This window comes from Salmo trutta, chromosome 14, assembly GCF_901001165.1.
Source record: "Salmo trutta chromosome 14, fSalTru1.1, whole genome shotgun sequence".
NCBI classification, from domain to species: Eukaryota; Metazoa; Chordata; class Actinopteri; order Salmoniformes; family Salmonidae; genus Salmo; species Salmo trutta.
This window is the reverse complement of record NC_042970.1, coordinates 59,382,532-59,409,044: the sequence shown is the minus strand read 5'-3', so window position 1 is coordinate 59,409,044 and position 26,513 is coordinate 59,382,532. Positions and strand designations below refer to the sequence as shown.

Genomic DNA, 26,513 nt, shown 5'->3' with positions numbered 1-26,513 from the left:
TAATTGGCACATCAACTGAAAAATGCATGATCACATGGGCAACTCAATAATCAAACATTACCATCCTAGATCTCTAAACATCAAATAGAACATCAAAACATGATCTTCATTAAAGGATATTTAATATTTTGAATATATTTAAATTTAGTTTTGGCATTTGTGTGTGTGTGTGTCTGTGTGTGTCTGTATGGCAAGAACAATGCCCATTATCAGACCATAATAAAAAAATACTAAAGTCAATCAGAAGGTTGAGGCTTTCAATCAAAGCGCAAACAATGCTTCTACATATTCCATTCATTCATTTAGGACCCCGCGGAAAACCTCATCGTTTGAACTTGATAAAGACAAGTGGGGGTTTGTGTTTTTTGACGTCAACTGAATTTGATTATTTTCAACGGGTCAAGATGGCGGAGGAGAGCAGGTTGAAGCATCGGAATCACTCTCAGCAAAATTGCAAAAAGAGCATTTTCGGCGAAGGTATTATTTGTCCTTAGGTAGTAAATGATATCTAAACATGAATACAATTGGGTTGTTTTGTGGGATTGACGATAATAGCCCTGTTATTTTCATTCTGAGCTAGCGTTATCATGGACGAGGGAATGCTATCGAGTTCCAGTGTAGAGCATCCCATCCCATTATTCGTTTCCTACTCACCATCACCTTTCAATTTTGCAAGGAAAATATTGAATTAACGTTAACGTCTTCATTGTGTCAAACGAAATATTATGAGACCCCCAATGTTTCTGTCCAACAAAGTCAAAGCTAGCTAGCAGGTAATAAGTTAGCTCTTCACAATAAGCTGGGTACTGACTGTTCCTTTTTGTAATGCTAGCTAGCTAATTGATGTTAGCTGGCTGACATTTTTTTGTCTTACTTGCTAGTTTTAGTAAATCCAACTAATCTTAGTTTTTTTGCTATCTAGCGAACTACCCATTAGCCAACACTGGTGCCGTACAGTATGTGAAGGCATGATCCACCCTATGTCAAAGCTAACGGTACTCTTCAGGTGTCAATGCCATTATTAGATAGCTACTACTGTTAGCTAGCATGAGCTTGTAAACGTTTGAGACTGCTAGCTAGCTAGCTAGTATTATTGCCTTGTTTAAAATTAATGATCTGCCTAAGTACAGGATGACATGAGTGGCATAAGTGTTTTGTGTAACTAGCTAGCTAAATTAGTTGGATAGTTAGCTAACCTGTTAAAGGTTTGTTAGAGCATAGGGTCCTTGGCCTCTTTACCTTCTAATGTTAGTCTACTGCAGTTAGTCTACTGTCTTGCCTACTTGGAATTAATTTTGCCAGCTAGACGTTAGTTAGCTGCTGTTGTTGCTGGTCTTCTCTCTTACACAACCTCTCGAGGATTAGCTAGCTAGTTTGCCTAGCCAGTTGACCATCGATGTTGGAATACTGTGCGTACTTGTGATACTTTAGCTTGCCAACTACTGTATCATTAACTGTTTCAATACTGACTGCATACAAACAAGCATGGAAGTAGGCCATTACACTTTCACTGCTTCCACTAAGCCCTAGAGAACAAGTTTGTTTACTTGCAGCAGTTGTTCCTGCTGCACAAGTCTAGGGTTATTCTACATGGTGTGTTTTTGAACATTGACCAAGCCAGTCATACCATGGGATTGCATGGTTGATTGGAGGGGGGGGCTCATGTTTTAAAGGGATACTTCCCCAGAGTTCAATGAACTCGTGAATACCATTTTTATCTGTGTCCAGTATGAAGAAGTTAAGAGGTAGTTTTGTGAGCCAATGCTAACTAGCGTTGGCTAGCAGATACCCATAGACTTCCAGTCATTGTGATAATGTTAGTTAGTAATTGCGCTAGTTAGCGACTTCCTTCAAACTAACATATATTTACATTTTAAAATATATATGGTATCCAAAAGTTCATCTGACTCTGGGTAAGTAGATAAAGGGCCTCATTGCCAAAATCCTGAAGTATCCCTTTAAGTTGGTTCTGCTAATTTGGATTTCTTAATTTGGAGTTCTTGAAATGAGGCAAGGTCAGAGGTGTAGGAATTAAAACGTCTTGGAATTGTTAGGAATAGAAATGTTCCTATACAAGGAGAGAACTGTCTGACCATCCATCCAAGCATGGGAGATTAAGAGGATGGCAATAGGAAAGCTATTATTGGGATCTTTTGCCTCCGTCTAAGAAGTAGGCTAAGCCTTGTCTGAGGCTCGAGCTAGGATGGACCATAGGGCAGGAGCCCATCTCCTGTTTCTATAGGCAACTTGAAGCTACGGTCTTCTGTCTGACTGTCAAATGAAATTTGGAGTAGGCATTTAGCCTAGCTTACTCTCTCAACCAACATACCTCCCCTGCAGTAATGACAGAGTATGCTTTAATTTGTGTGCTTAGACTGTCTACTGACTAGCAATAAATTGTGCTTGACTGGGGCGAGTTCCAGTTGTGCGAGTTGCATCACTGCAAGGCACAGACTCTTAAAAAGGGAGTCCCGTCATCCTAACATGACATTTATCTCTGACACAGCTGTCACAGTGGACAACTGCTGATGGAAGAGACCTCTGGCTCTAGGATGGCTTGCTTTCTCTCATTCTCTGAGGACCTGAGCCCTAGGACCATGCCTCAGGACTACCTAGGCCTGATAACTCATTGCTGTTCCCAGTCCACCTGGTCATGCTACTGCTCCAGTTTCAACTGTTCTGCCTGCGGCTATTGAACCCTGACCTGTTCACTTGAAGTGCTACCTTGTCCTGGACATGCTGTTTTGGACTCTCTCTCTACCGCCCCTGCTGTCTCTAACTCTGTACTTTTTCTCCCCACCTTTACAACTCTCTCTGGTGTTGATGCATTTTGATTGATGCCCTTTGGATAAAGGGCTTGATGAGGCACGCTTCCAAAGCTCACAAAACCAGTCCCGCTCTACACTAGCTTTGTCACGATTCACCGATTCAAATGTTTACGCGTAGACTGCATCGGTCCCAAAACCGATCCAAATGTAGCATGCATTGGTCAGAAAATCGATTTTTGAATGTTATAATTCACGATTCACTTTCTATTGCGCACCTTACTTTTGTACCTCCCGAAAAGTCCTCCTGTTTTGTGATAACTGATGCGTCCTCTTCTTCAGTATCGAACTAAGCATGTAACTGTGCTGACAGTCATTGATCTAAAAGTCATTTTGCATGCCAAACAACCCCAGGAATTATCAGTAGCCTAGTCAAACTGCCCAGTTTCACACGCTGACCAATGTGCAGTAGGTGGCCTGTTCCTGATCTTGCACATCTTCAGCATTCAAATGCTAAAATGGCTTGCACAATATTTGACTTTATTAGTGACAACCTATATAAGTTATCTATGCTCTGTTGAACATTTTGTGTAGTAAGCTACCGTAGACACAACTCTCATCTGGCTATAGGCTACCTGCTGAACAGGGCTTCATTTTTTTTGATTGTTCAGGTTCACCATCAGCAATAGTTTTGGTAGTTTTGCGTTAAGCAATCCGTGTATATGGTCATTTTTAGATATACAGGGTAACGTTGACCTTTTTCATAACGTAGACAGCAATCACTTTGCGAGGCGCTCTGCATGGCCAAAGCAGGAGGAGAAAGTAAGCTCACTAAACTTCCAAACGGTCAAAACAATTTGATTTTGAGATGGGGTGAAATCCGAAGTTGCGCTATATATTCATTGGCTATGTCATAGCTTTTTTTGTAAATGATACATATTCATACATTACTAGCTCAATCACTTAATCTGCAAATATGAGAAGTTAATTAGTGGGTGATTTCAGAACCAAAATGGAGCAACAAAAAACAGACTAAATTGCCCCCCCCCCCCCCCCTAATCTGACAGTGGTAGTGGGGTGGTAGATGCCTAATCTCCTTTTATGGCTCAGATCAGGTGCCTGTATGGTTCATACGCTATAACCATACATAATTCACGATACACACATACACCATAGACCTACATAATTTATACACACACACACACACACACACACGTCAGCTCACAGATTCAGCTCATGAGCTCCATCAGCAGCTGATTTAAAATTATGATGATGATAATAATAACAGAAATAAAATCATTTGAATGGAAAATGAATGTTTATGCAACGTGTTAGTGCATCGACTAGGTTTTTCTCTAATCTCACCGAATCATTTCAAATGAAAACGTCTTGTTCCTGTATCAGAGCCCATGTATCTAGATGCATATCAAATCGTCTTGAAGGGGAATGATGCATGTCCCTAATCTACACCGATCAATAGAACACCTGGACTTCTCCAAGTCCCCCTTAACCCTTTACACTTGTACCCGCACAGGGGTTGAAAATTGCATGTTTAGAGACTGATCAGCACTGTGTGGATTTTGACTTACTGCCGTTCTGAATTTGAGCACCGCGCGAGACAAGTTGTTCCCGTCCCTCCCGCTATTTGGGTGACTTTTGCAAATGTTTTGTTGTCCGAGGAAAATTCTGTAAATTAAGAGAACTGTGTATTTTGAAATATGAGATGTTGAAGATGAAGGCTAATAATACATGGCACTGATGTCATTCCAGCCAAACACCCGTGAGTCCAAATGTGCACGTCACATTTCCATATCATAAAACTCGTGTCATATACAGTGTCAGTGTTTTATGATCGCTATGCTTGATGTACAGTTACAAGATAACATGGCGTCATACCCTGGGTGGTTCTAAACAGTGAGCTTGTTTTTGAGTTTGTCTATTGTAAAGAAAATATGCCACAGAACACATCTGAATGCCAAGGCTGGAAATTGCCCGGGACCTCACGATATTATCATGATACTTTTGTGCCGATACGATATGTATTGCGAGTCTATACTGTGATATTTTTTTTTTTTTACTGCGATGTACTAAACAGGCTATTGATCACCATATGTCTGCTGCAGAGGGACTAGGGAACCATGAGGAAACCAGTCATGGAAGTAAGTGTTGGAAACCAATTGGTTCTCTATTTAAAAAGATGGCAATAAGCTATGAAGGAAGTATCCTGGAGATTTTGGTGAAGGGTACAGCCAATTAGTGCAAAACATAATACTGCATTATCAAAACGATATGATGCATGTTCAAATAATGTAACTGTATAGGTCTTTTTTTTCTTGCCCTTGTCACTACTGAATGCACGCATGACTCCTTTCTATGCGCACTGAAATGACGATCGGTTTCTCTGAACTGCCCTGTGAAAGCCTAAAACTAAGATCGTATTTTAGAACTTGGCAATAGAACAAGCTTTCAAATTATGCTCACCTGACCCAAATTGTGATATTTATAGTGAGATGTTTTTTGGGTTGCGTAAACAGTAATTGCATGACGGCGGGAATGCAGGTGTTGTTCCAAACAAAACCAGTGTGCTTGCTGTAGTTCCTCAACGGCACCGCTAGGAGAGCTCAAAAAAGGACCTAGTTGACTCTTTTGTCACTCGCACCCATCTTGGCTGGTCCCCTGACGTTTGGCATGATGACATGTTGGTATATGAGCAAAGCGCTCTAAATAATGCAGAAAGTCTTCCTCAGCCATGAGAACTCGCTCTCATCCTGTACTTAGTCAAATAGTTCATCACTCGCTCCTCCCAGCAGCATTGACTTCCAGCTGCTAATTTGGCCAAAGGAGCTTTTATCCTCATAGGTGGTTTGTTCTACTGTTAGAACCAATGGGTTTTATGAAACTGTGTCAAGAGCCATCTTAAATCTCCTTCCCTCTGCTAAACCTTTTCAGTCCATCTTCCAACTCCCCTTGTAATCTGAAAACCATATTGCCCAGCCAGCTATGGCATAGGCCTAAACCTATTCAGGCCTTTCAGGTCTCTGAAGGTGGAGTAGACCGCGACGGAGGCTAGTGAGTAGGCTTTCAAGTTTGGAATGCAGCCTAGCCAGATGGAGACATTGTGAATGGTCATCCTCTGGCCGTTACTCTAGATTAGGTTTCCGGGAGGGCTGCCGTGTGTGCGGGCTTTTGCTCCATTCCAGCTGTAACAGTGCGACTCCAGGTGCGTTTAACTAGTGCTGGTCACGAACAAAGGCCTGCGCACACTTTGAACCCTCCACGGCCGTGTATGCCCGTTCCGGTGCTGCGCTAGGTGTCGGCCTATGCCTCTACGGATATTTTCCGGCCATTCTCCATTGAACGTGCTTTTTAGTCCAGGTTTAGGTTTGTGTCGGAGTTGTCCGGATGTTACCCGCTGTGCCCTGGTCTGAGACTTATGCGTTTTTATTGATTGACCTGGTCTGAGACTAGTATTTATTTTTAAGCTTAATAGATGCCCATTGAGGTGCCCAGTCAAGCACCCTTATTGCCCATATTAAGTATATACGATGGGTCCGGTCATGGTGGTCAAACCCCCCCCCCCCCCCCCCCAATCAGCCATGGATATGATGAACAGTTGCTTGTTGTGTAGATGTCTATCGAGTTGTTCGATTAGCCAAGCAATTAGCACATGACTGGTTGCTTTGCCTTTGAACCCCCTTCTTAAATGTCGCACTCATGTTGTGCTGATCTAGTCTGAAACGACGGGGGCTTTATTTGTCTTGCGTTCTCCCCGACTGGCTGGCGATTACTGCAGTGTTATCTACTGTAATGTGATGAGGGTGGCTGCGTGTGCCCCTCATTATGCCCCCCCCCAATGGGCTAACCGTCCTTGAAAGGACAGGGGGAACCGAACCAGAGCCCACAGACTTTATTAATGAAACAATTGGACCGGGGAGGCCGAGTTGATGTCGCGCTGGCATGGCTGCACTGTGTGTGTGTGTGTGTGTGTGTGTGTTCTAACTGCTCTAACCAATGTTTTGTTTCTTACCATTTGCTAACTTGGCAACCCAGTTTCGGCCACTTTGTTTCCTGTTGTGCATTTCAGTGAGCGTATGGTACAGACAGTATTCTTTCAGCTCTGTTTCACCCAAAGAGCAGCTCAACTATTCAGAGAACATCCGCATATATTGTAGTTCAACTTCATTGAATTGCATCCATCAAATGAATCATGAATAGATAGTCATTTAGGCCTACTCATGATTACTGCTCTCGTATCATTTGACTTCAATGTTGTTGCTTTGGCTTCAAGAACTTTTCATATCCAATCTTGTGACTTATGACTGGGACCCATTATTGTAATGACTGCAGTCTGCTGTTTCTGATGTTTTAAAGAGACGGTTCCCACAAATGAAACCATTTTCCTCTCTTTCAAGAACCTTACTGGTGTGATCGGAGTGGGCGTAGACTACCTCTTAGACCATAGACTACCTGTCTAAACCACACCGTAGTGAAACAGGAAGGCAACCAGACAGACACCATCTCGCTGCTAGCTAGCTAACACTCCAAACATTTAGAAAACAAAAACCTTTGACATCCCGGCATCTTGGTCGGGTTCACTCCCTTTAAAAGTTGCGAGTTTACACCGCGGGACTTAGCGGTACCCAGCATCACTGCTTCATTGCTCCAGACCACCGCAATGGGGAGTTAGCGCACTGATTATGCTTTTGGGTCCCAAGGTTTTTATATGTCCAATCATATCGAGTGGTTCCAATGACAAATTTGACGCGAGCCACCCCTCCATGGTGACTTTCTTCAGCAAAGATGGCTGACAAAGCATTATGGTGGAAGCAAATTTAAGTAATTATATCGTCATAACGAGTCAAGCAAAACATTTACAATTGAGAGGGATGTTAATGTAGAGACAAACGATTGTGCGTATTCTTTTGTCATAAAGTTGATTTACGAAAATTGCTATTTGGCAAGGTTTTTGTCAGCCATATCCAATACCAGGTGTATCAAACTCCATTCTTTGAATGATGCTGTGTCTGCATGTATGTATTACAATTATACACATCAACAGTGTTTTACCGCGCCTGGGACATCAATGATTACACATTGTAACTATGCAATAGACTAGAAACATGATTTAAGTAAAGGCTGATTTGTAGTTCATATATACAGAATAAAAAAACAGTACATCCTGCCCACAAGCGAGCCACTCGGGCGAAGAATGACACGTGGAAGAGGACGATGAATGAGATGGGAGTAACGATCCAGGCTATTTGCTCTGAGACGGCATAATGTAATGAAACAAGCAGGGAGCAGGTTTCAAACCCTCAACATTCTAGCCCGAAGTCCAGCATGCTATCGCCTGTGCCCAAATGTACTAATTGATGTTGGGGCCGATTGTGGCTAAAAAACACTATCCATTGGAATCTAAGGGGGAAAAGTATTATTAGTTTTTCACAAGCGTAGCAGGATGGGCCATTAGCTGAACAATAGACTATTCAACCTTTACTAAAGAATTGTCTAATAGCTGAGCCAGGTGTGAACCCCCCCCCCAACTTGCAACAAATCTTTTGTATCTTTCTTTCGACATCTACCTACACACGGTTAATGTTCTGTGGGAAAAAAGTGTGTGTGTACACTCAGTAAAAACAGAAACGTCCTCTCACTGTCAACTGCATTTATTTGCTGTGAGATGTTACCCCACTCTTCCACCAAGGCACCTGCAAGTTCCCGGACATTTCTGGGGGGAATGGCCCTAGCCCTCACCCTCCGACCCACCCGGTCCCAGATGTGCTCAATGGGATTGAGATCCGGGCTCTTTGCTGGCCATGGCAGAACACTGACCTTCCTGTCTTGCAGGAAATCACGCACAGAACGAGCAGTATGGCTGGTGGCATTGTCATGTCAGGGTGAGCCTGCAGGAAGGGTACCACATGAGGGAGGAGGATGTATTCGCTGTAATGCACAGCGTTGAGATTGCCTGCAATGACAACAAGCTCAGTCCGATGATGCTGTTGCACACCGCCCCAGACCATGACGGACCCTCCACCTCCAAATCGATCCCCCTCCAGAGTACAGGCCTCGGTGTAACGCTCATTCCTTCGACGATAAACGCAAATCCGACCATCACCCCTGGTGAGACAAAACCACAACTCGTCAGTGAAGAGCACTTTTTGCCAGTCCTGTCTGGTCCAGCGACGGTGGGTTTGTGCCCATAGGTGACGTTGTTGCCGGTGATGTCTGGTGAGGACCTGCCTTACAACAGGCCTACAAGCCCTCAGTCCAGTCTCTCTCAGCCTATTGCGGACAGTCTGAGCACTGATGGAGGGATTGTGCGTTCCTGGTGTCGGGCAGTTGCCATCCTGTACCTGTCCCGCAGGTGTGATGTTCGGATGTATCGATCCTGTGCAGGTGTTGTTACACGTGGTCTGCCACTGCGAGAATGATCAGCTGTCCGACCCGTCTCCCTGTAGCGCTGTCTTAGGCGTCTCACAGTACGGACATTGCAATTTATTTCCCTGGCCACATCTGAAGTCCTCAGGCATGCAGCAAGAAGGCATAAGGCACATTCACGCAGATGAGCAGGGAAACTGGATATCTTTCTTTTGGTGTTTTTCAGAGTCAGTAGAAAGGCCTCTTTAGTGTCCTAAGTTTTCATAACCGTGACCTTAATTGCCTACCGTCTGTAAGCTGTTAGTATCTTAACGACTTCCACAGGTGCATGTTCATTAATTGTTAATGATTAATTGAACACGCATTGGAAACAGTGTTTAAATCCTTTACAATGAAGATCTGTGAAGTTATTTGGATTTTTATGAATTGTCTTTGAAAGACAGGGTCCTGAAAAGGGGACGTTTATTTTTTTTGCTGGGTTTATATATTTTGGTCATTGCTCCTGAGTGGTGCAGCCGTCTAAGGCACTGCATCTCGGTGCAAGAGGCTTGACCACAGTCCCTGGTTTGAATTCAGGCTGTATCACATCCGTCCGTGATTGGAAGTGCCATAGGGCGGCGAATAATTGGCCCAGTGTCTTCCGGGTTTGGCCATAGGCCGTCATTGTAAATAAGAATTTGTTCTTACTTGACTTGCCTAGTTAAATAAAGGTTAAATTTAAAAAAACAACTGGCTGCAACCGCAGCGCAATCAATAAATGAACAGTGCCTGGTGCTAAAAATATAGTTGTTATGCAAGTGTTGCACACCAACAGATGGAGAACCTACACCAGTCGAGCAATTCATTTCAACAATCTTCATTTTAATTTGACTTTACAAACAAAAGGGCTTAAATGGAGTCTATTTCTTTGGAGCCTAGACCTATATAAAATAAGTTAACTCTCTGTGGTAGACTGAGGCTTAACAACCTAATAGAAGTAGGATTTCTTTTTTTTTTGTTGCCTACTTTCAATTGCGACTGGTCAAATGTAGCATCCTACATAAAACAATTTAAAGAATCTGCACGTTCGAACTAAAACAATGTAACTAATTAATGAAAGCGCACATTTTGTAAATCCCAAACTCTAAAAGTAATTGTAAAGGTAGATACATTGTGCTACATTATTGTAACCACATCATGCAAATGTTTCCTATTATCAGGACAATAGACTTTCTATAGCCCGGCTACTGTTGTGAAATCCCTCAATTTGCAATGTATTCAATTCTTAAGTACTCAAGTGTTACATTTCTAACTCAAAACAATTATTCAACATCTTTATGCTTTTGTTAATCTTTTTTATCTTTTTCTGTGGCAATTTTGATGAAATTGCTGAAGAGCCACAGTTGATTCGTCTGTGAAGGTGACGTTATTGAATGTCTCGCCAGCTTTGATCAATGCCTGGGCTTGCAGGACACGAAGTTCTTTGTTTGTCAGATGAATCATTGACTCACTCGCGTTGAAAAGGGCGAGGAACGAGATGGAGTCACAATCCATGCCAGGCACAACTGTGAGCTCTGGAACTACAACTCCAACAGGTAGAGTCAACATGCGTGGCGGGTTCGTCAGGTTTTCTGTTCACCCTGACATTTCCATTCCTCTTCTGACAACAGAACTTGACCAACTGCTCACCAGGCGCAACAAGGGATGCCCGGACCGTTATGCTGATCTGCTATTCCAAAGATGTGTAACCGAAGAGGGAACACGAGTGGGCACAGAATACATAGCCTTCCCGCTGTGGACGTCTATTTCGGCACCATTTCGCGCTGCTCTGAGACAAGCATGGAGAAACGAGTGTTCAAATATTCCATAATATTCTTAAGATATGTGTTGACTGAATTTAATCAAGTGATATCTGCTAAATAATCAAGTTAGGTTTCTCCAGAAATAAATCATTCTAAATGACAAACTGGCTTTATTTACAAATCAGTAAGAATGTCTCACCCCATGTTCAAGAATTGCCTTTTTCTCGCTCAGTCCAGGTTAAATGAATACGAAATCTCCAATATTGTTACTTTTTAAACAAAGCGATTATTATTAATTCATTTAGAATTATATAAAAGCCCCTTAGGATCTGTGAGAATATCGGAGAATATCTAACGGAAAATGCCCTTTAGATATAGTCCTCCAATCCTTTAATGTAATCATTGAGAAAAATATTTTTTAGATATACTGTTAAATGGTGTAGGTCTTATTTAAAGAGCATGTTGAAGTTAATATCAAAAGCCTCCAAATATTTTAGCACGGTTTGTGCTCCTCTGAGACTGGTCTTGATAAATCAATTACATTTTTATTTTCACTTAATCTCTGTTTTGGGTATTGTTTAGACAAGAATTAGAAAATGAGGGTGCAGAAATGTTATGCTCTTAGTGTAACCTTTATTTAACTAGGCAAGTCAGTTAAGAACAAATTATTATTTACAAGGACAGCTTACTCCTTCGTCCTGTTGTACAGCGCCATATTTTCCATTCCCATCCTAATGGAGACCCTGATGGTTTCGTTTTTCTCTGAATAGAAACACCATAATATTAATTTAAAAAAATCAATACGATGTTATTACAAAAGGTTTTAAGTTCTCTGGTAATGCCGATACGGAAGACTATCAAATGCTTCTCAAAGATGCCCTCTGGTAGTCAAACTAGCAATAACTTGCATTAACAGAAACAATGGCTGACAAATAACATGCTGCAGCAGCCTGCAAGGTGTGCCGCAGTATGACGCAACTTAGAGGAATCACTGTACCTTTGTCTTTATAAGGATACTATAGTTCCAAGATTTGGCCTAGTTCCAGTAATCCAAGATTTAGGTTTAACATGGCTCCAGATTATTTTAGCATTGTTGAATGGAAAAAGATTGCGTAATGGATTAATATTCCCCGAAAATAAGTAACACAGTTGAATTTATATTGTGGGTGAACTAGTAGGCATATGCAGGTATCTGTGTGCAATATCCACTTTATCTAACCAGTAACCACTTTCAGGTTTGATAATGTTTAACAAACTCTGATTTGGGGTGGACATTCTCTATTAAAGGGAAGATCCTCAATTCATGATTCTGAACATCTCTACCAGGTGAGCATGGGGTGGAGGGTGTGCCTCATAAAATGAGCCCTGAGGAAGAGGAGGCCCTGTTGTCGGAGGAAGATGCCTTGTCGGCCAGGCCGGTCCAGATCGTTGTGGCTCACGAGGACGACCACGCCTTTGAGCTCGACGAGGCGGCGCTGGAGCGCATCCTGCTGCAGGAGCATGTGCGCAACCTCAACGTGGTGGTGGTGTCGGTGGCCGGTGCCTTCCGCAAGGGCAAGTCCTTCCTGCTGGACTTCATGCTGCGCTTCATGTACAACCAGGTGAGGTTATACACAGGCTTTCCTTGTACAGGCTACATGAGGGGCCTAAAATCAGGGCCTAAAATGTACTTTTTGGTCCACCAGTCACTGTGGCAGGTAAATCTACCAGCCAGATTTGTTTTGACCAGCCAAAAATATTTTTTTGCTGAAATTACACAAAACCCATTAAAATGGCTGCGTGATCCAGTATCACTCATTGAAAATATTGCCTGTTGGGCTACCTGGTAGTGCTTTGGGACATCTGCTAACATGAAGTGTCCTTTGAAATTCAGTACACTATTGGCCCTGCTCGAAAATATTACATGGACTTCAAGCAACTCGTTAGATTAAATCACACAACCAACCAGAGATGCTTATCTTGAGTTGGAAAACATTGTCCTCATACTTTTCACTCAGTGAAACTAAGAGCTGTGAGGAATTAATTCACTCCATTCATTGGCTGCTTAGGGAGTAAACTTGCTAAACCTGTTTGCTGTTCATAACTTGTTTAGGGGGGGTGACCGTAATCCATTTGAGCTGTGCTTTAAGCTGATTTTTGGGCAGCACAATGCTTGGGACTGTGGCCCACTTTTGCAAGAACTTTATTCCAGGCATAAAGGCTGCTTTTGTGTGTGTGGCCCTCAAGGTTTGAGTGGAGATCGCCATCAATATGCCATTCAGGTATGCTAACAAACAGGAGAGCCTGGGTTAGGGGTGTTCAATATGAGAGTAGGGTCCAGAAAAAAAACATCTAGCTTCTACACACTTCAAGGATAACTGGAATACATCTGATGGGTATAAGCAGGTACTGTAGTAGATGGTAGTATTTCTTGCCCTCTAATAGGCTTGGTAGGGCCTTGACCATATTGCTCGCTTATACCTTTCAGGTTTACATGAATTGTCTAGGGGAAATGGCTAGAGGTTGTTTCTGGGCAGGGCCTGAGAGGACTGTTTCAGCCAACGAGAGTCATGGTACTGTAGCTACATGGCTCATATGATTGCCAATCTCCTGCTTTGATGTGTCCTCTTCCTCTTCAGACATCTTGCTCCTGGCTGGGTGGGCACGAGGAGCCACTGACGGGCTTCACCTGGCGGGGGGGCTGCGAGAGGGAGACCACGGGCATCCTGGCTTGGAGCGAGGTGTTTGTGGTGGACAAGCCAGACGGGAGCAAGGTAAATACAAAGTCGCTTTACCCTTGGATGGGCACACATTTTCTCCCAACTAAGGTTTGAATTGTTGAGACTTTGCAGTCCAAAATCAAAGTTGGTTTGATATTTTCAGACCACTAAAACAATCAAGAGGAGTCAATATCAAACACCACCAGTAAAATGTGGAAATGATATGACGTTTTATTGTCTCGATTCATTTTGGATTGCGGCATATAGCTGGATTTACAAAATAGATTTACGATTTTGGAGTGCAATGTCCCTTAAGACACGATATAAGATTTCCAGTTGTCCGTTGGTTATTTCAACTGATTTAATACCCCTTGATTGGTAAAGAATACGACTTATTAATTGATTTTATCCTTTCTCTGCAGGTTGCTGTTCTTCTAATCGACACACAGGGGGCTTTCGACAGCCAATCGACCATCAAAGATTGTGCGACACTGTTTGCGTTGAGCACCATGACCAGCTCTGTACAGGTATGACGCCCCCCCCCCCCCCACAGTATTGTGTACCCTTTATATTAAGGTATTCACTGCTCAAAGAAGTAGGGGAGATCTACAATGTGCGTATGTTTAATTGCCATTATTGAACAAACAATAATGGGTGATTCTAGGCTGTTTGGACGAGGAATGCCACTCTACCTATTCCCCTTTTCGCCAGTAAGTATCTGGATTGAGGAATTGAAAAATTGGCAATTTTCCTGAGACTTGCGTGCATGTTATTGCATGCTAAATAAACAGTTGAAGTTATACTGTCATGTGCTAGTTCTAGACTATGATTGAATACCAGACCTTCCTCCTCCCTGTACCAACTTTTCAATTCATGCAAAACAGTGATTGAAAATGTGAACTATGTAGACTTCAGGTTATTGATCTTTTGTCACCCGTTAGGTTTACAACTTGTCTCAGAATGTGCAGGAAGACGACCTTCAACATCTCCAGGTTTGTGTGTGTCCATGTTTGTTAAGTCCCCCTTCCAGAACAATCCAATCTTCAACACTGCCTTGGACGTTGAACTCCACAAACAACTTGAAAAGGATCTTTCCTTTGAGGTTATATCATAGCCCTCCGAGGGGAAAATGTCTACATGATGTTCCTTTGATGATCAACCATGCAGGTGGAACTATTGTACTTAGTGGGTCACAATTAGAGCGCTTGTATGGAAGTGTATAGCTGCTTCCTCCCTTGTTAAAGATATGGATGTTTGAAATGCTAAATGAACGTCAAATTTTGACTTGAAATGTGACTGCACCCCTTTTGACTCGAGCACCCCTAGAAGCAAAAGTGATTTATATATGTGTGTGTATAGATAGCCTCTTTATAACCTACTCAACAGACGACTCTGAAATGAAGCGTGTTATTGACATTACTATCCTATTAGACGGCAACAGTCCGCTGTATGACGGCTCCTTGTTATTAATAGATTGACTGTTGACCTTTTTGACAAGGACGTTGAAGTATTACTCTGCTTTATCCCTGACTTTTTGTTTTTCCCCTACCTAGCTCTTTACTGAATATGGAAGGCTGGCCTTGGAAGAAATCTATGAGAAACCCTTTCAGGTATGATTGCATTTCTCTGCTGCCTTTCCTGAATGAATGGCCTGCAATGCCTTTCTTATTGGATAATAATGAAGAGGAGATTTTTAAGTCATTGAGATGGAGCTAATGGGCATCTCTAGAGTCTTATTCAATATGGTCGCCATTACTTGACATTTTGTGAAAAATCGATAGTCATGTAGTATCTTGTTTAATATTTATTCCTTGACTTCCACAACAGACTTTAATGTTTCTTATAAGAGACTGGAGCTACCCATACGAGCATTCTTATGGCTTAGAGGGAGGGAAGAGTTTCCTGGAAAAGAGATTACAAGTACGTATTTTTTTTCACTTGCTCCATTCGAAGAAAATAAGAGCTTTAACATCTGACATTTCAGGAACTAAAGCACTTACACATGTTCTATTTTTGCATCCGCTGTTCAAACAGCCTGGTGTCCTATGTTTGTGCAGACTTGCCAACTCCGATGGTCATTGGCATGACGACCAGTAGTAGGCTATACAGCACAGGACATTGGCATGACAACAACCAGTAGTAGGCTATACAGCACAGGACATTGGCATGACAACAACCAGCAGTAGGCTATACAGGACATTGGCATGACAACGACCAGCAGTAGGCTATACAGGACATTGGCATGACAACGACCAGCAGTAGGCTATACAGGACATTGGCATGACAACGACCAGCAGTAGGCTATACAGCACAGGACATTGGCATGACAACGACCAGTAGTAGGCTATACAGCACAGGACATTGGCATGACAACAACCAGTAGTAGGCTATACAGCACAGGACATTGGCATGACAACAACCAGTAGTAGGCTATACAGCACAGGACATTGGCATGACAACAACCAGTAGTAGGCTATACAGCACAGGACATTGGCATGACAACAACCAGTAGTAGGCTATACAGCACAGGACATTGGCATGACAACAACCAGTAGTAGGCTATACAGGACATTGGCATGACAACGACCAGCAGTAGGCTATACAGCACAGGACATTGGCATGACAACAACCAGTAGTAGGCTATACAGGACATTGGCATGACAACGACCAGCAGTAGGCTATACAGCACAGGACATTGGCATGACAACAACCAGTAGTAGGCTATACAGCACAGGACATTGGCATGACAACAACCAGTAGTAGGCTATACAGCACAGGACATTGGCATGACAACGACCAGTAGTAGGCTATACAGGACATTGGCATGACAACAACCAGTAGTAGGCTATACAGCACAGGACATTGGCATGACAACAACCAGTAGTAGGCTATACAGCACAGGACATTGGCATGACAACAACCAGTAGTAGGCTATACAGCACAGGACATTGGCATGACAACAACCAGTAGTAGGCTATACAGCACAGGACATTGGCATGACAACAACCAGTAGTAGACTATACAGCACAGGACATTGGCATGACAACGACCAGTAGTAGGCTATACAGCACAGGACATTGGCATGACAACGACCAGTAGTAGGCTATACAGGACATTGGCATGACAACGACCAGTAGTAGACTATACAGCACATGGACATTGGCATGACAACAACCAGTAGTAGACTATACAGCACAGGACATTGGCATGACAACAACCAGTAGTAGACTATACAGGACATTGGCATGACAACAACCAGTAGTAGGCTATACCGCACAGGACATTGGCATGACAACGACCAGTAGTAGGCTATACAGCACAGGACATTGGCATGACAACAACCAGTAGTAGGCTATACAGGACATTGGCATGACAACAACCAGTAGTAGGCTATACAGGACATTGGCATGACAACAACCAGTAGTAGGCTATACAGGACATTGGCATGACAACAACCAGTAGTAGACTATACAGGACATTGGCATGACAACAACCAGTAGTAGACTATACAGGACATTGGCATGACAACAACCAGTAGTAGGCTATACAGGACATTGGCATGACAACAACCAGTAGTAGACTATACAGGACATTGGCATGACAACAACCAGTAGTAGACTATACAGGACATTGGCATGACAACAACCAGTAGTAGGCTATACAGGACATTGGCATGACAACAACCAGTAGTAGACTATACAGCACAGGACATTGGCATGACAACGACCAGCAGTAGGCTATACAGGACATTGGCATGACAACAACCAGTAGTAGGCTATACAGGACATTGGCATGACAACAACCAGTAGTAGGCTATACAGCACAGGACATTGGCATGACAACGACCAGTAGTAGGCTATACAGGACATTGGCATGACAACAACCAGTAGTAGGCTATACAGCACAGGACATTGGCATGACAACAACCAGTAGTAGGCTATACAGGACATTGGCATGACAACGACCAGTAGTAGGCTATACAGGACATTGGCATGACAACAACCAGTAGTAGACTATACAGGACATTGGCATGACAACAACCAGTAGTAGACTATACAGGACATTGGCATGACAACAACCAGTAGTAGGCTATACAGGACATTGGCATGACAACAACCAGTAGTAGACTATACAGCACAGGACATTGGCATGACAACGACCAGTAGTAGGCTATACAGGACATTGGCATGACAACGACCAGTAGTAGACTATACAGCACAGGACATTGGCATGACAACAACCAGTAGTAGGCTATACAGCACAGGACATTGGCATGACAACAACCAGTAGTAGACTATACAGCACAGGACATTGGCATGACAACAACCAGTAGTAGGCTATACAGCACATGGACAAGAAAAGCTGTACACTTGGGTTCTGAAGGAATAGATGGAGTAGATGCCAACACTCTGACAGCTATGCTGCCTTTGTCAGGGTTTTTAGAGCGAACAGATCTGAGACCAGGCTAATTCCAACTATATTTGTCCAACCATTTACTTGAATAAGCAAGGGTCTCTCCACTGTGTGCAGGTGAAACAGAACCAGCACGAGGAGCTGCAGAATGTCAGGAAGCACATCCACTCCTGCTTCTCTAACATTGGCTGCTTCCTCCTGCCCCACCCCGGCCTCAAGGTGGCCACCAACCCCAACTTTGATGGCAGACTCACAGGTACGCTGTAGGAAAAGGTTGCTCAATTACCCTTGTGGAAAGATTGCACACCTGTCTCTGAGAGCATGAACAGCGCCATTGAGGGCTGTCTCTATTTTAAAGTAGTCGATTTCTTCTTCTACTTCTGAGTGTGTTGACAGTTGATGGCGCTGCCCATGTTAAAACAGGCTTTAGTCAAATGTACCCCCTAGCCAATTCTGTTAATTCCAAATAAACCAGCCCCTACCCCAAGGCACTCCTGTCCAATCTGAAGCGACTGGATAGGTCTAATCACTATGGTCAAATGTCTGTCTAGCCAATCAGAAGGTAAGGTGAAACTATTACCATAATGCTATATCAATCATCTCAGATATCCAGGTGTGCTATGGGAAGATGGTTCACCGCGGACTTGCATTTTTGGATCTTAGAGGAAAAGTGCTACATAAATGCCATCTATTACAATACGAAGGTCACCTTTCAAAGTTCTAAAACAACACATTTGCCTTTATATAGTTGCATTTAAGGTCCGATGGTGTTTTAAAAGGAAAATGTCAACAGACCTTAAATAAGAAATGCATTTCCCACTTGTCTCCCCCTCTAGATATTGATGACGATTTCAAGACTGAGCTAGTCAACCTAGTGCCAATCTTGTTGTCCCCGGAGAACTTGGTGGAGAAAGAAATCGGAGGATCCAAAGTGACGTGCCGAGACCTTGTACAGTATTTCAAAGTAAGTCGATCGTTTCAAACATTCCTTCTAAGCTTATAGCTTGCCATCATTAGCCGGCCTGTTACTCAACCCTGCACCTTAGAGGATGCTGCCCTATGTACATAGACGTGGAATCCCTGGTCACTTTAATAATGCTTACATACTGTTTTATTCATTTTATATGTACTGTATTCTAATCAATGCCACTCTGACATTGCTCGTTCTAATATTTATATATTTCTTAATTCCATTATTTTACTTTGCGTTTCGTTTGTATTGTTAGATACCACTGCACTGTTGGAGCTAGGAACTCTAGCATTTCACTACAACCTCCATAACATCTGCTAAATATGTGTATGTGACCAATAACATTTTATTTTCTATATGCCTCAACTTTTATATACCCTTTTTTCCTCCTCTCTACCTTTCCTCCAATTCCTTTTCTTCTTCTGAAAAAAATGTTGCTTGTTTATTTTTTTTGGACACAGGCATACATGAAAATATACCAAGGGGAGGAGCTGCCTCATCCCAAGTCAATGTTACAGGTAGTTCACTCTCCAGATAGCCAATGATGATAAATTCCCCTAACAAAAAACTGGATTGTATTCAGTAGGCACAAAATGGAATAGAATAGTTTGAGACAGGGGGGGTAAAACGGGGAGGCACTACCTGAATTTATCCAATTAGAAAGCTTGTTTTCTGTTGCAAAATGTTCTTGAGAATGTTTCAGGGTTGTATTTACGTGTTTTCACTTGTAGTTGACCAAATGTATTCTGAAATGAACATTCATTGCATCCCAAAGCCTTTTGATACCATTTATGTTACTTAGTCAATGAGAGATTAGCAAACAACGGGTGTGGGGAGTTGTGCCCCTTTCTGTCCAATGAAGTCATTTCTGACCAATTTTTGTCTATTTAGAGGGCCCTTTTGGCTGAAGAATACCTCCAGAGGCAACACGTATTCCATATAGGCTCTTTAAAACTTGAGTAGAATTTCATGACTGTAGGAGAACGTCGATGGACCAAAGGAACCTAATCTCAGGACTCCTGCGTTTTTCCCCTCTGCTTTCTCCCGCTGTCACCTAGGCAACAGCTGAAGCCAACAACCTCGCAGCTGTTGCAGGAGCAAAAGACATTTACAACAAAGGCATGGAGCAGGTAATTGAACAATTACTTTCCGTTTTAAGCATCCAATTTAGCGTATGACTGACTAATAAAAGCAGTCGAAGCGTTTTCATCTGTGCGGAGGAGTTGTGGCGTGTGTTACTAGTTACATTTTACTCAAGATTGATTTAGTCGTAAAGCTTTTTTGTTTCGTTTTTTTGTTGTCCATTTAACCATCAATCTTCATTAGACGGCTCTAAATAAACTCGGGAAATGGCTCTGTTTTTGCTCTCAGCGAAGTTGTGCCCTCCTAGCGTACATACATGGCTCCTTGTAGATCTGAAAGGATTTGGTTGATTTAGTCCGGTGTATAGCACTCCTGTGTAGTCTGATGTTCACATATATGTTGTTTCTTCTGTATTGATCTATACTGAACAAAAATAGAAATGCAACAGTTTTTATGATTTTACTGAGTTACAGTTCATAAGGTAATCAGTTAAATTAAATTCATTATGTCCTAATCTATAGATTTTACATGACTGGGCAGGGGCGCAGCCATGGGTGGAACTGGGCGGGCATAGGCCCACCCACTGGGGAGCTAGGCCCAGCCAATCAGAATGAGTTTTTCCCCATAATAGGGCTGTTTTACAGACAGAAATACTCCTCAGTTTCATCAGCTGTTCGGGTGGCTGGTCTGACTCTCCCACAGGTGAAGAAGCCGGATGTGGAGGTCCTGGGCTGGCGTGGTTACACGTGGTCTGCGGTTGTGAGGACGGTTGAACGTACTGCCAAATTCTCTAAAACAATGTTGGAGGCTGCTTATGGTAGAGAAATAACCATGAAATTCACTGGCAACAGCTCTGGTGGACATTCCTGCACTCAGCATGCCAAATGCACGCTCCCTCAACTTGAGACGTATGTGGTGCTGTTGTGACACAACTGCACATTTTAGTGGCCTTTTATTGTCCCCAGCACAAGGTGCAACTGTGTAATGATCATTGCTGTTTAATCCGCTTCTTGATATGCCACGCCTGTCAGGTGGATGGATTATCTTGGCAAAGGAGAAATACTCACTAACAGGGATGTAAACTAATTTGTGCATGAAATTAAGCGAAATAAGCTTTGTATGGAACATTTCTGAGATCTTCTATTTCAGCTCCGTGAAACATGGGACCAACACTACATGTTGCTTTTTATATTCTAGTTCAGTGTACACTACCGGTCAAAAGTTTTAGAACACCTACTCATTCAAGCTTTTTTTTTTTTTTTTTTTACTATTTTCTACATTGTAGAATAATAGTGAAGACATCAAAACTATGAAATAACGCAGTAACCAAAGTTTAAACAAATCAAAATATATTTGAGATTCTTCAAATAGCCACCCTTTGCCTTGATGACAGCTTTGCACACTCCTGGCATTCTCTCAACCAGCTTGAGGTAGTCCCCTGGTATGCATTTCAATTAGCAGGTTGATTAATTTGTGGAATTTCTTTCCTTAATGAGTTTGAGTCAGTCAGTTGAGATGTGACAAGGTAGGGGTGGTATACAGAAGATGGCCCTATTTGGTAAACTTCCATATTATGGCAAGAACAGCCAAAATAAGCAAAGACAAATCACAGTCCATTTCTTTGAAAGTTTCTTCAAGTGCAGTTGCAAAAACCATGAAGAGCTATGATGAAACTGGGTCTCATGAGGACTGCCACAGGAAGGGAAGATCCACAGTGACTTCTGCTGTTGAGGATAAGTTCATTAGTTAGCAGCCTCAGAAATTGCAGCCCAAATAAATGCTTCAGAGTTCAATTAACAGACACATCTCAACACCAACTGTTCAGAGGAGACTGTGTGAATCAGGCCTTCATGGTCGAATTTCTGCATAGAAACCACTACTAAAGGACACCAATGAGAACTTGCTTGGGCCAAGAAACACGAGCAATGTACATTGGACCGGTGGAAATTTGTCCTTTGGTCTGGAGTCCAAATTGGATATTTTTGGTTCCATCCACCATGTCTTTGTGAGACGTGGTGTGGGTGAACGGATGATTTCCGCATACGGTTTTCCCACTTTAAAGCATGGAGGTGTTGTGGTGTGGGGGTGTTTTGCTGGTGACCTCTGATTTTATTTTGAATTCAAGGCACACCTAACCAGCATGGCTACTGCAGCGATACACCATCCCATCTGGTTTGGGCTTAGTGGGGCTATAATTTGTTTTTCAACAGGGCAATGACCCAACACACCTCCAGGCTGTGTAAGGACTATTTGACCAAGGAGAGTGATGTAGTGCTGCATCAGATGACCTGGACTCCACAATCCCCAGACCTCAACCAAATTGAGATGGTTTGGGATGAGTCGGACCGCAGAGTGAAGGAAAAGCAGCCAAGAAGTGCTCAGCCTATGTGTGGGAACTCCTTCATGACTGTTGGTAAAGCATTCCAGGTGAAGCCGGTTGAGAGAATGCCAAGACTGTGCAAAGCTGTCATCAAGGCAGAGTGGCAACTTTGAAGAATATAAAATATATTTTGATTTGTTTAACACTTTTTTTTTTTTGGTTACTACATGATTCCATGTGTTATTTCATAGTTTTGATATCTTCACTATTCTACAATGTAGACAATAGTAAAAAATAAACCCTTGAATGAGTAGGTGTTCTAAAACTTTTGACCATTATTGTTCTCCCAGATCTGAGTGTCAAAGAGACGTGTCTAGACTTAGAGGCTAGGGGTTGAGTTGCGATCGGAAATGCGTGTATGATTGATTGCTATTAAATTGTCTTGCATCTGTCAGATACCCAGCCCATATGGGCTTAGAAAACACTGAATATTCAATAAGTAAATGAGTTGCAGTATGTTTGTCCCTCATGGCGAACTCTCCTTTCTCCCAGGTGTGCGGAGGCGACAAGCCCTACATGGCCCCCGATCAACTGGAGTGCGGCCACGCGAACCTGCGGCAGGTGGCCGTCAAACACTTCCGCTCGGTCAAGAAAATGGGCGGCGAGGACTTCTGCCGGTGCTACCAGGAGCAGCTGGAAGCAGAGCTGGACGAGGCCTTCACTAACTTCATCAAACACAACGATGGCAAGAACATCTTCTACGCGGCGCGCACGCCCGCCACGCTCTTCGCTGTCATGTTCGCCATGTACGTGGCGTCGCTGGTCACGGGCTTCCTGGGTATCAACACAGTGGCCACGGTGTGTAATCTCATTATGGGCGTGGCACTGGCTGCGCTCTGCCTTTGGGCCTATGTGAAGTATTCCGGCGAGTTCCGCGAGGTGGGCAGTGTCATCGACCAGGTGGCCGAGACCCTGTGGGAGCAGGTGGGTGACCCGGGAGTGGAGGGTGGGGGTGGGCAAGAAATGACTGCCGCACGTCTCTTGATCAATCAGAATATTATGCATGTTCTGTTTCTCTTGCTCAGGCTCTTTCACTCCTATTTGAACACCTCTTATCTCCCTTTTTAATGTATGCCTCTTCTTTTACTCCCTTTTGCTCTCTCTTTCTACCCCCTCACTCTCTTCCCTTTCCCTGTCTCACACCATGTCCCTCTCCTTCTTACTCTGTCACAGAGAGCGTTTGCTCCCAAACTCTTTGTGCTGTTCTTTTCCTAACCTATTTGGATGTGACCGAATGTGATTCACCCAAACATCTCTTTCCTCCCCCTCAAACCAGAATCTCCCCAAATCAAGTTTGTTTTCCTCATCAGCCTATCTCTTCCCTTTCCTTGTTCCCTATCTGCCTTCGTCTCTCTGGTTGCACCCTGATTCTTTACCCTTTCTCCAGAAGTGTGCGCCCGCCATGGATTTAAAATAAATGTATTGGTGTAAGTGTTGGCTTGAGGGAGTTTCAACCATTGTTAAATCCATGAGAGGGAGGGTGCAAGTGCACACTTTGGAAGAAGGGGAAAGAGAATTGGGACACCTCCCTCACTACTTTCCCCACTAATTAGTCTTCCCTCTTTTTATCTTTTTTTTTTTAACTTTGTGCTTGCCACAGAGGACGCCACGAAAGGTGAGCGGTGGACAGAGGGGGAAAAAGTCTCCTTTTGTCATGTTTGAGGCAGAAATAACATCAAACGTCACTACTAATGTCATTAACACGGCCACAATACTTCCCTTGCCTTGTTTTCAGATCTTTTCCAAACTCTTTGAGGTGGCGAGGAGTCGAGTCCCGTTGGATTCCTTGATAACGGCCCAGAGAACGAGACTGGCCTCGAACAACAATGTCAAGAAGAAAAACTAGCACCTGCTGTCCCCCCCCTTGGTTTCCGGTGTCCATTTTTAGGACTATATATAAATGTTTTCTTTTTTGATAGCTCATGGTCCCCATGCCATGCTGGTTTAGTATTTAAAAACTGCATTTTATACCTGGTTCTCACCACAAATGTAGAGTACAGGTTGGCACTTTCATGGTTGAGTTCTCATGTGTTGTGGGGTTTAGGGTGGGTAGGGTGACATCGGGGGGGGCGTGTGTGTGTGTGCGCGCGCGCATGATAAGCTGCCACGGATGAATGTACGAACAAACAAATGAAGCTTGCTTTCCTTTCTTTGCTCTTTTCTCTCCACCTCCAGTTGTAGGTTTTATCCTCCTTTCCCCCTCCCTTTCATCTGACGTCTTCCCCTCCTTCTCTTTCCCACCACTCTTGTCTCTCTCCCCAGGTGTTGAAGCCTCTGGGCGATCACTATATGGAGGATAACATTAGGCTGAGTGTGGTCAACAGTCTCTGCTTGTCTGAGCGAGCCGGTGTCACAGCACGGCAAGTTAGAGTAAATGGGAGACCGATGGTCCACTGCCCACACAAACACTGCCAACTCGCCCGTAGAACCAAAGTTTACAGCTTTACCCTCTAATTGGTCCTAGCTGCTCGTCACTTAACTCGGACACACAATGAGAAGGCGGTATTACGAGCGGTTGGCAGTGTGGAGAAGGATGAGCCCGCCTCCTTTTCTTTGATCAGACTGCTGATTGGATGTCTTGTGAGATGCATCTCCCCCCCCCCCCCCCCCTCCAGCCAATGGAAACTGATTGTTATAGTGACTATTTAAGCTACAATGTACTCCTTCTCTAAGAGCTTTCTCGTTTTCCTTCCTACTTGTCTGAGTGAATGGATATCAATCAATGTAAGAACAACCACTGCTCTGTTTCTCTAACACTTGTCATTGCCGTTTTGAGACTACACAGTTGCACACCGATTGAGGTATAGCTAGTTGTAGCCTGCCTATTAGTTCAGCGTCACCCTCCCACCTCCCACGACATCTCTCAACCAGCTGCTCTTAAGGTGAATCATTTTGTATATTTCTATTGAAGTATTAGAATTGTTATTCTGTTGCAATTATTCCATCCAGACCATTACTGCTAATGTGTGCTGTTTTGTACAGTTTTTTTTTTTAGTTTTTTTAAACTCATCCCAAATGGGGCATGTGTACGAAATATACATATATAAATACATTTTCTATACCTTTTTTGTAGCTGGGAGAACAACGGTTTTGTGGTAGGCCACTGTGCAGTTTACTGTATTTAAATTAATGCTTTCGTGATTTGTGTATGTCCAATAAATTCTTTTTATATACATTTGTAAAGTAATCTACATTGAGCACTGCAATTCCACCCCTGCTGGCAAAGAATGTTTAAACTTAATTTTCTTCTGTTGCAGTTTTAAAGTTATTTTCGTTAATTTATTTTTCAATACAAGATTAAAACAATACTACAGTATGACGTAATGCTTGATTGGTTTGTTTGTACAGACGGAGGCCCGTTTTTTGCAAAAGGAAATAAAATATAGGTGAAGTAGGCAATTTCCTTTTATGGCATCAGACCTGCCTAATTATCATTTGAAACCGTTTTTGTTTTAATAGGCAAAATTGCACTGTTAACATCTGACTCCAGCATGAGCTGTTCTTGCAATTTTGTAGAAATTTCTGATTTAGATATAATTTATCAAGCAGTAGTGAACTACTTTTTCAAAGAAACTTTAAAGTTTGTTTTATGCAAAAGTTTGTTTATGCCCACCCAGCCATTGGTGTCTTCACAACACTTGTAATTTTTGTACAGAAAAACTCCATTGTATCACAACCGTTGTACGCACAGGAGGCTGGTGGGCTATACTATAGAAGGATGGGCTCATTGTAAGGGCTGGCATGGCATTAATGGAGCTGTGTCAAATGTGGTTTCATACTATTCCATTCCAGCCATTACAATGTGCCCATTATAGCTCCTACAACCAGTGGAGGCTGGTAGGATGTCATTTGTACAACTTGGCTATACGGGGCAAGAATGTTGGGGAAATGAAATTGTCTTGAATTGTGGCTTCATGGTGTAACGTATAGTGAGGAAGTTGATAATTGGCTCTAACTTTTCTAGTTCCACAGTGAGACAGGGTGCAGAGCAGGCTGTTAGCCACCCTGCCGTGTTAGTGGAGTCTGCCACTAGCACAGTCT

At 43.0% G+C, this 26,513-nt stretch overlaps 1 protein-coding gene and 1 long non-coding RNA gene across 4 annotated transcripts; both read left to right on the top strand.

The window, feature by feature from the left end:
- The first annotated feature begins 373 nt into the window (after positions 1-373).
- LOC115208482 (atlastin-2) lies at positions 374-25,791 on the top strand. 3 transcript variants are annotated; one of them, XM_029776566.1, is made up of 14 exons: positions 374-477; positions 12,254-12,528; positions 13,546-13,680; positions 14,049-14,153; positions 14,568-14,618; positions 15,180-15,236; positions 15,454-15,546; positions 18,157-18,295; positions 18,876-19,003; positions 19,471-19,527; positions 20,068-20,139; positions 22,965-23,396; positions 24,073-24,087; positions 24,208-25,791. In XM_029776566.1, the coding sequence occupies exons 1-14, from the start codon at positions 405-407 to the stop codon at positions 24,316-24,318; spliced, it is 1,743 nt and encodes a 580-aa protein (XP_029632426.1). In that variant the 5' UTR covers positions 374-404; the 3' UTR covers positions 24,319-25,791. The 3 variants fall into 3 exon arrangements, with proteins under 3 accessions (XP_029632426.1, XP_029632427.1, XP_029632428.1); XM_029776567.1 differs by lacking the exon at positions 24,073-24,087; XM_029776568.1 differs by lacking the exons at positions 24,073-24,087; positions 24,208-25,791 and adding an exon at positions 23,646-24,044.
- On the top strand, positions 10,691-10,973 carry LOC115208483 (uncharacterized). The gene is made up of 2 exons (XR_003881183.1): positions 10,691-10,720; positions 10,796-10,973. It is a non-coding gene; the product is annotated as an uncharacterized LOC115208483 (long non-coding RNA).
- Positions 25,792-26,513: the final 722 nt, after the last annotated feature.

What these genes read in the sequence shown, in the direction of transcription:
- LOC115208482 (XM_029776566.1), top strand. Translation starts at nt 405, where the DNA reads ATGGCGGAGGAGAGCAGGTTGAAGCATCGGAATCACTCTCAGCAAAAT. An exon ending in AAAGAGCATTTTCGGCGAAG is followed by an intron (nt 478 to 12,253) that starts GTATTATTTGTC and finishes CATCTCTACCAG; the next exon opens with GTGAGCATGGGGTGGAGGGT. An exon ending in CTTTGATGGCAGACTCACAG is followed by an intron (nt 18,296 to 18,875) that starts GTACGCTGTAGG and finishes CTCCCCCTCTAG; the next exon opens with ATATTGATGACGATTTCAAG.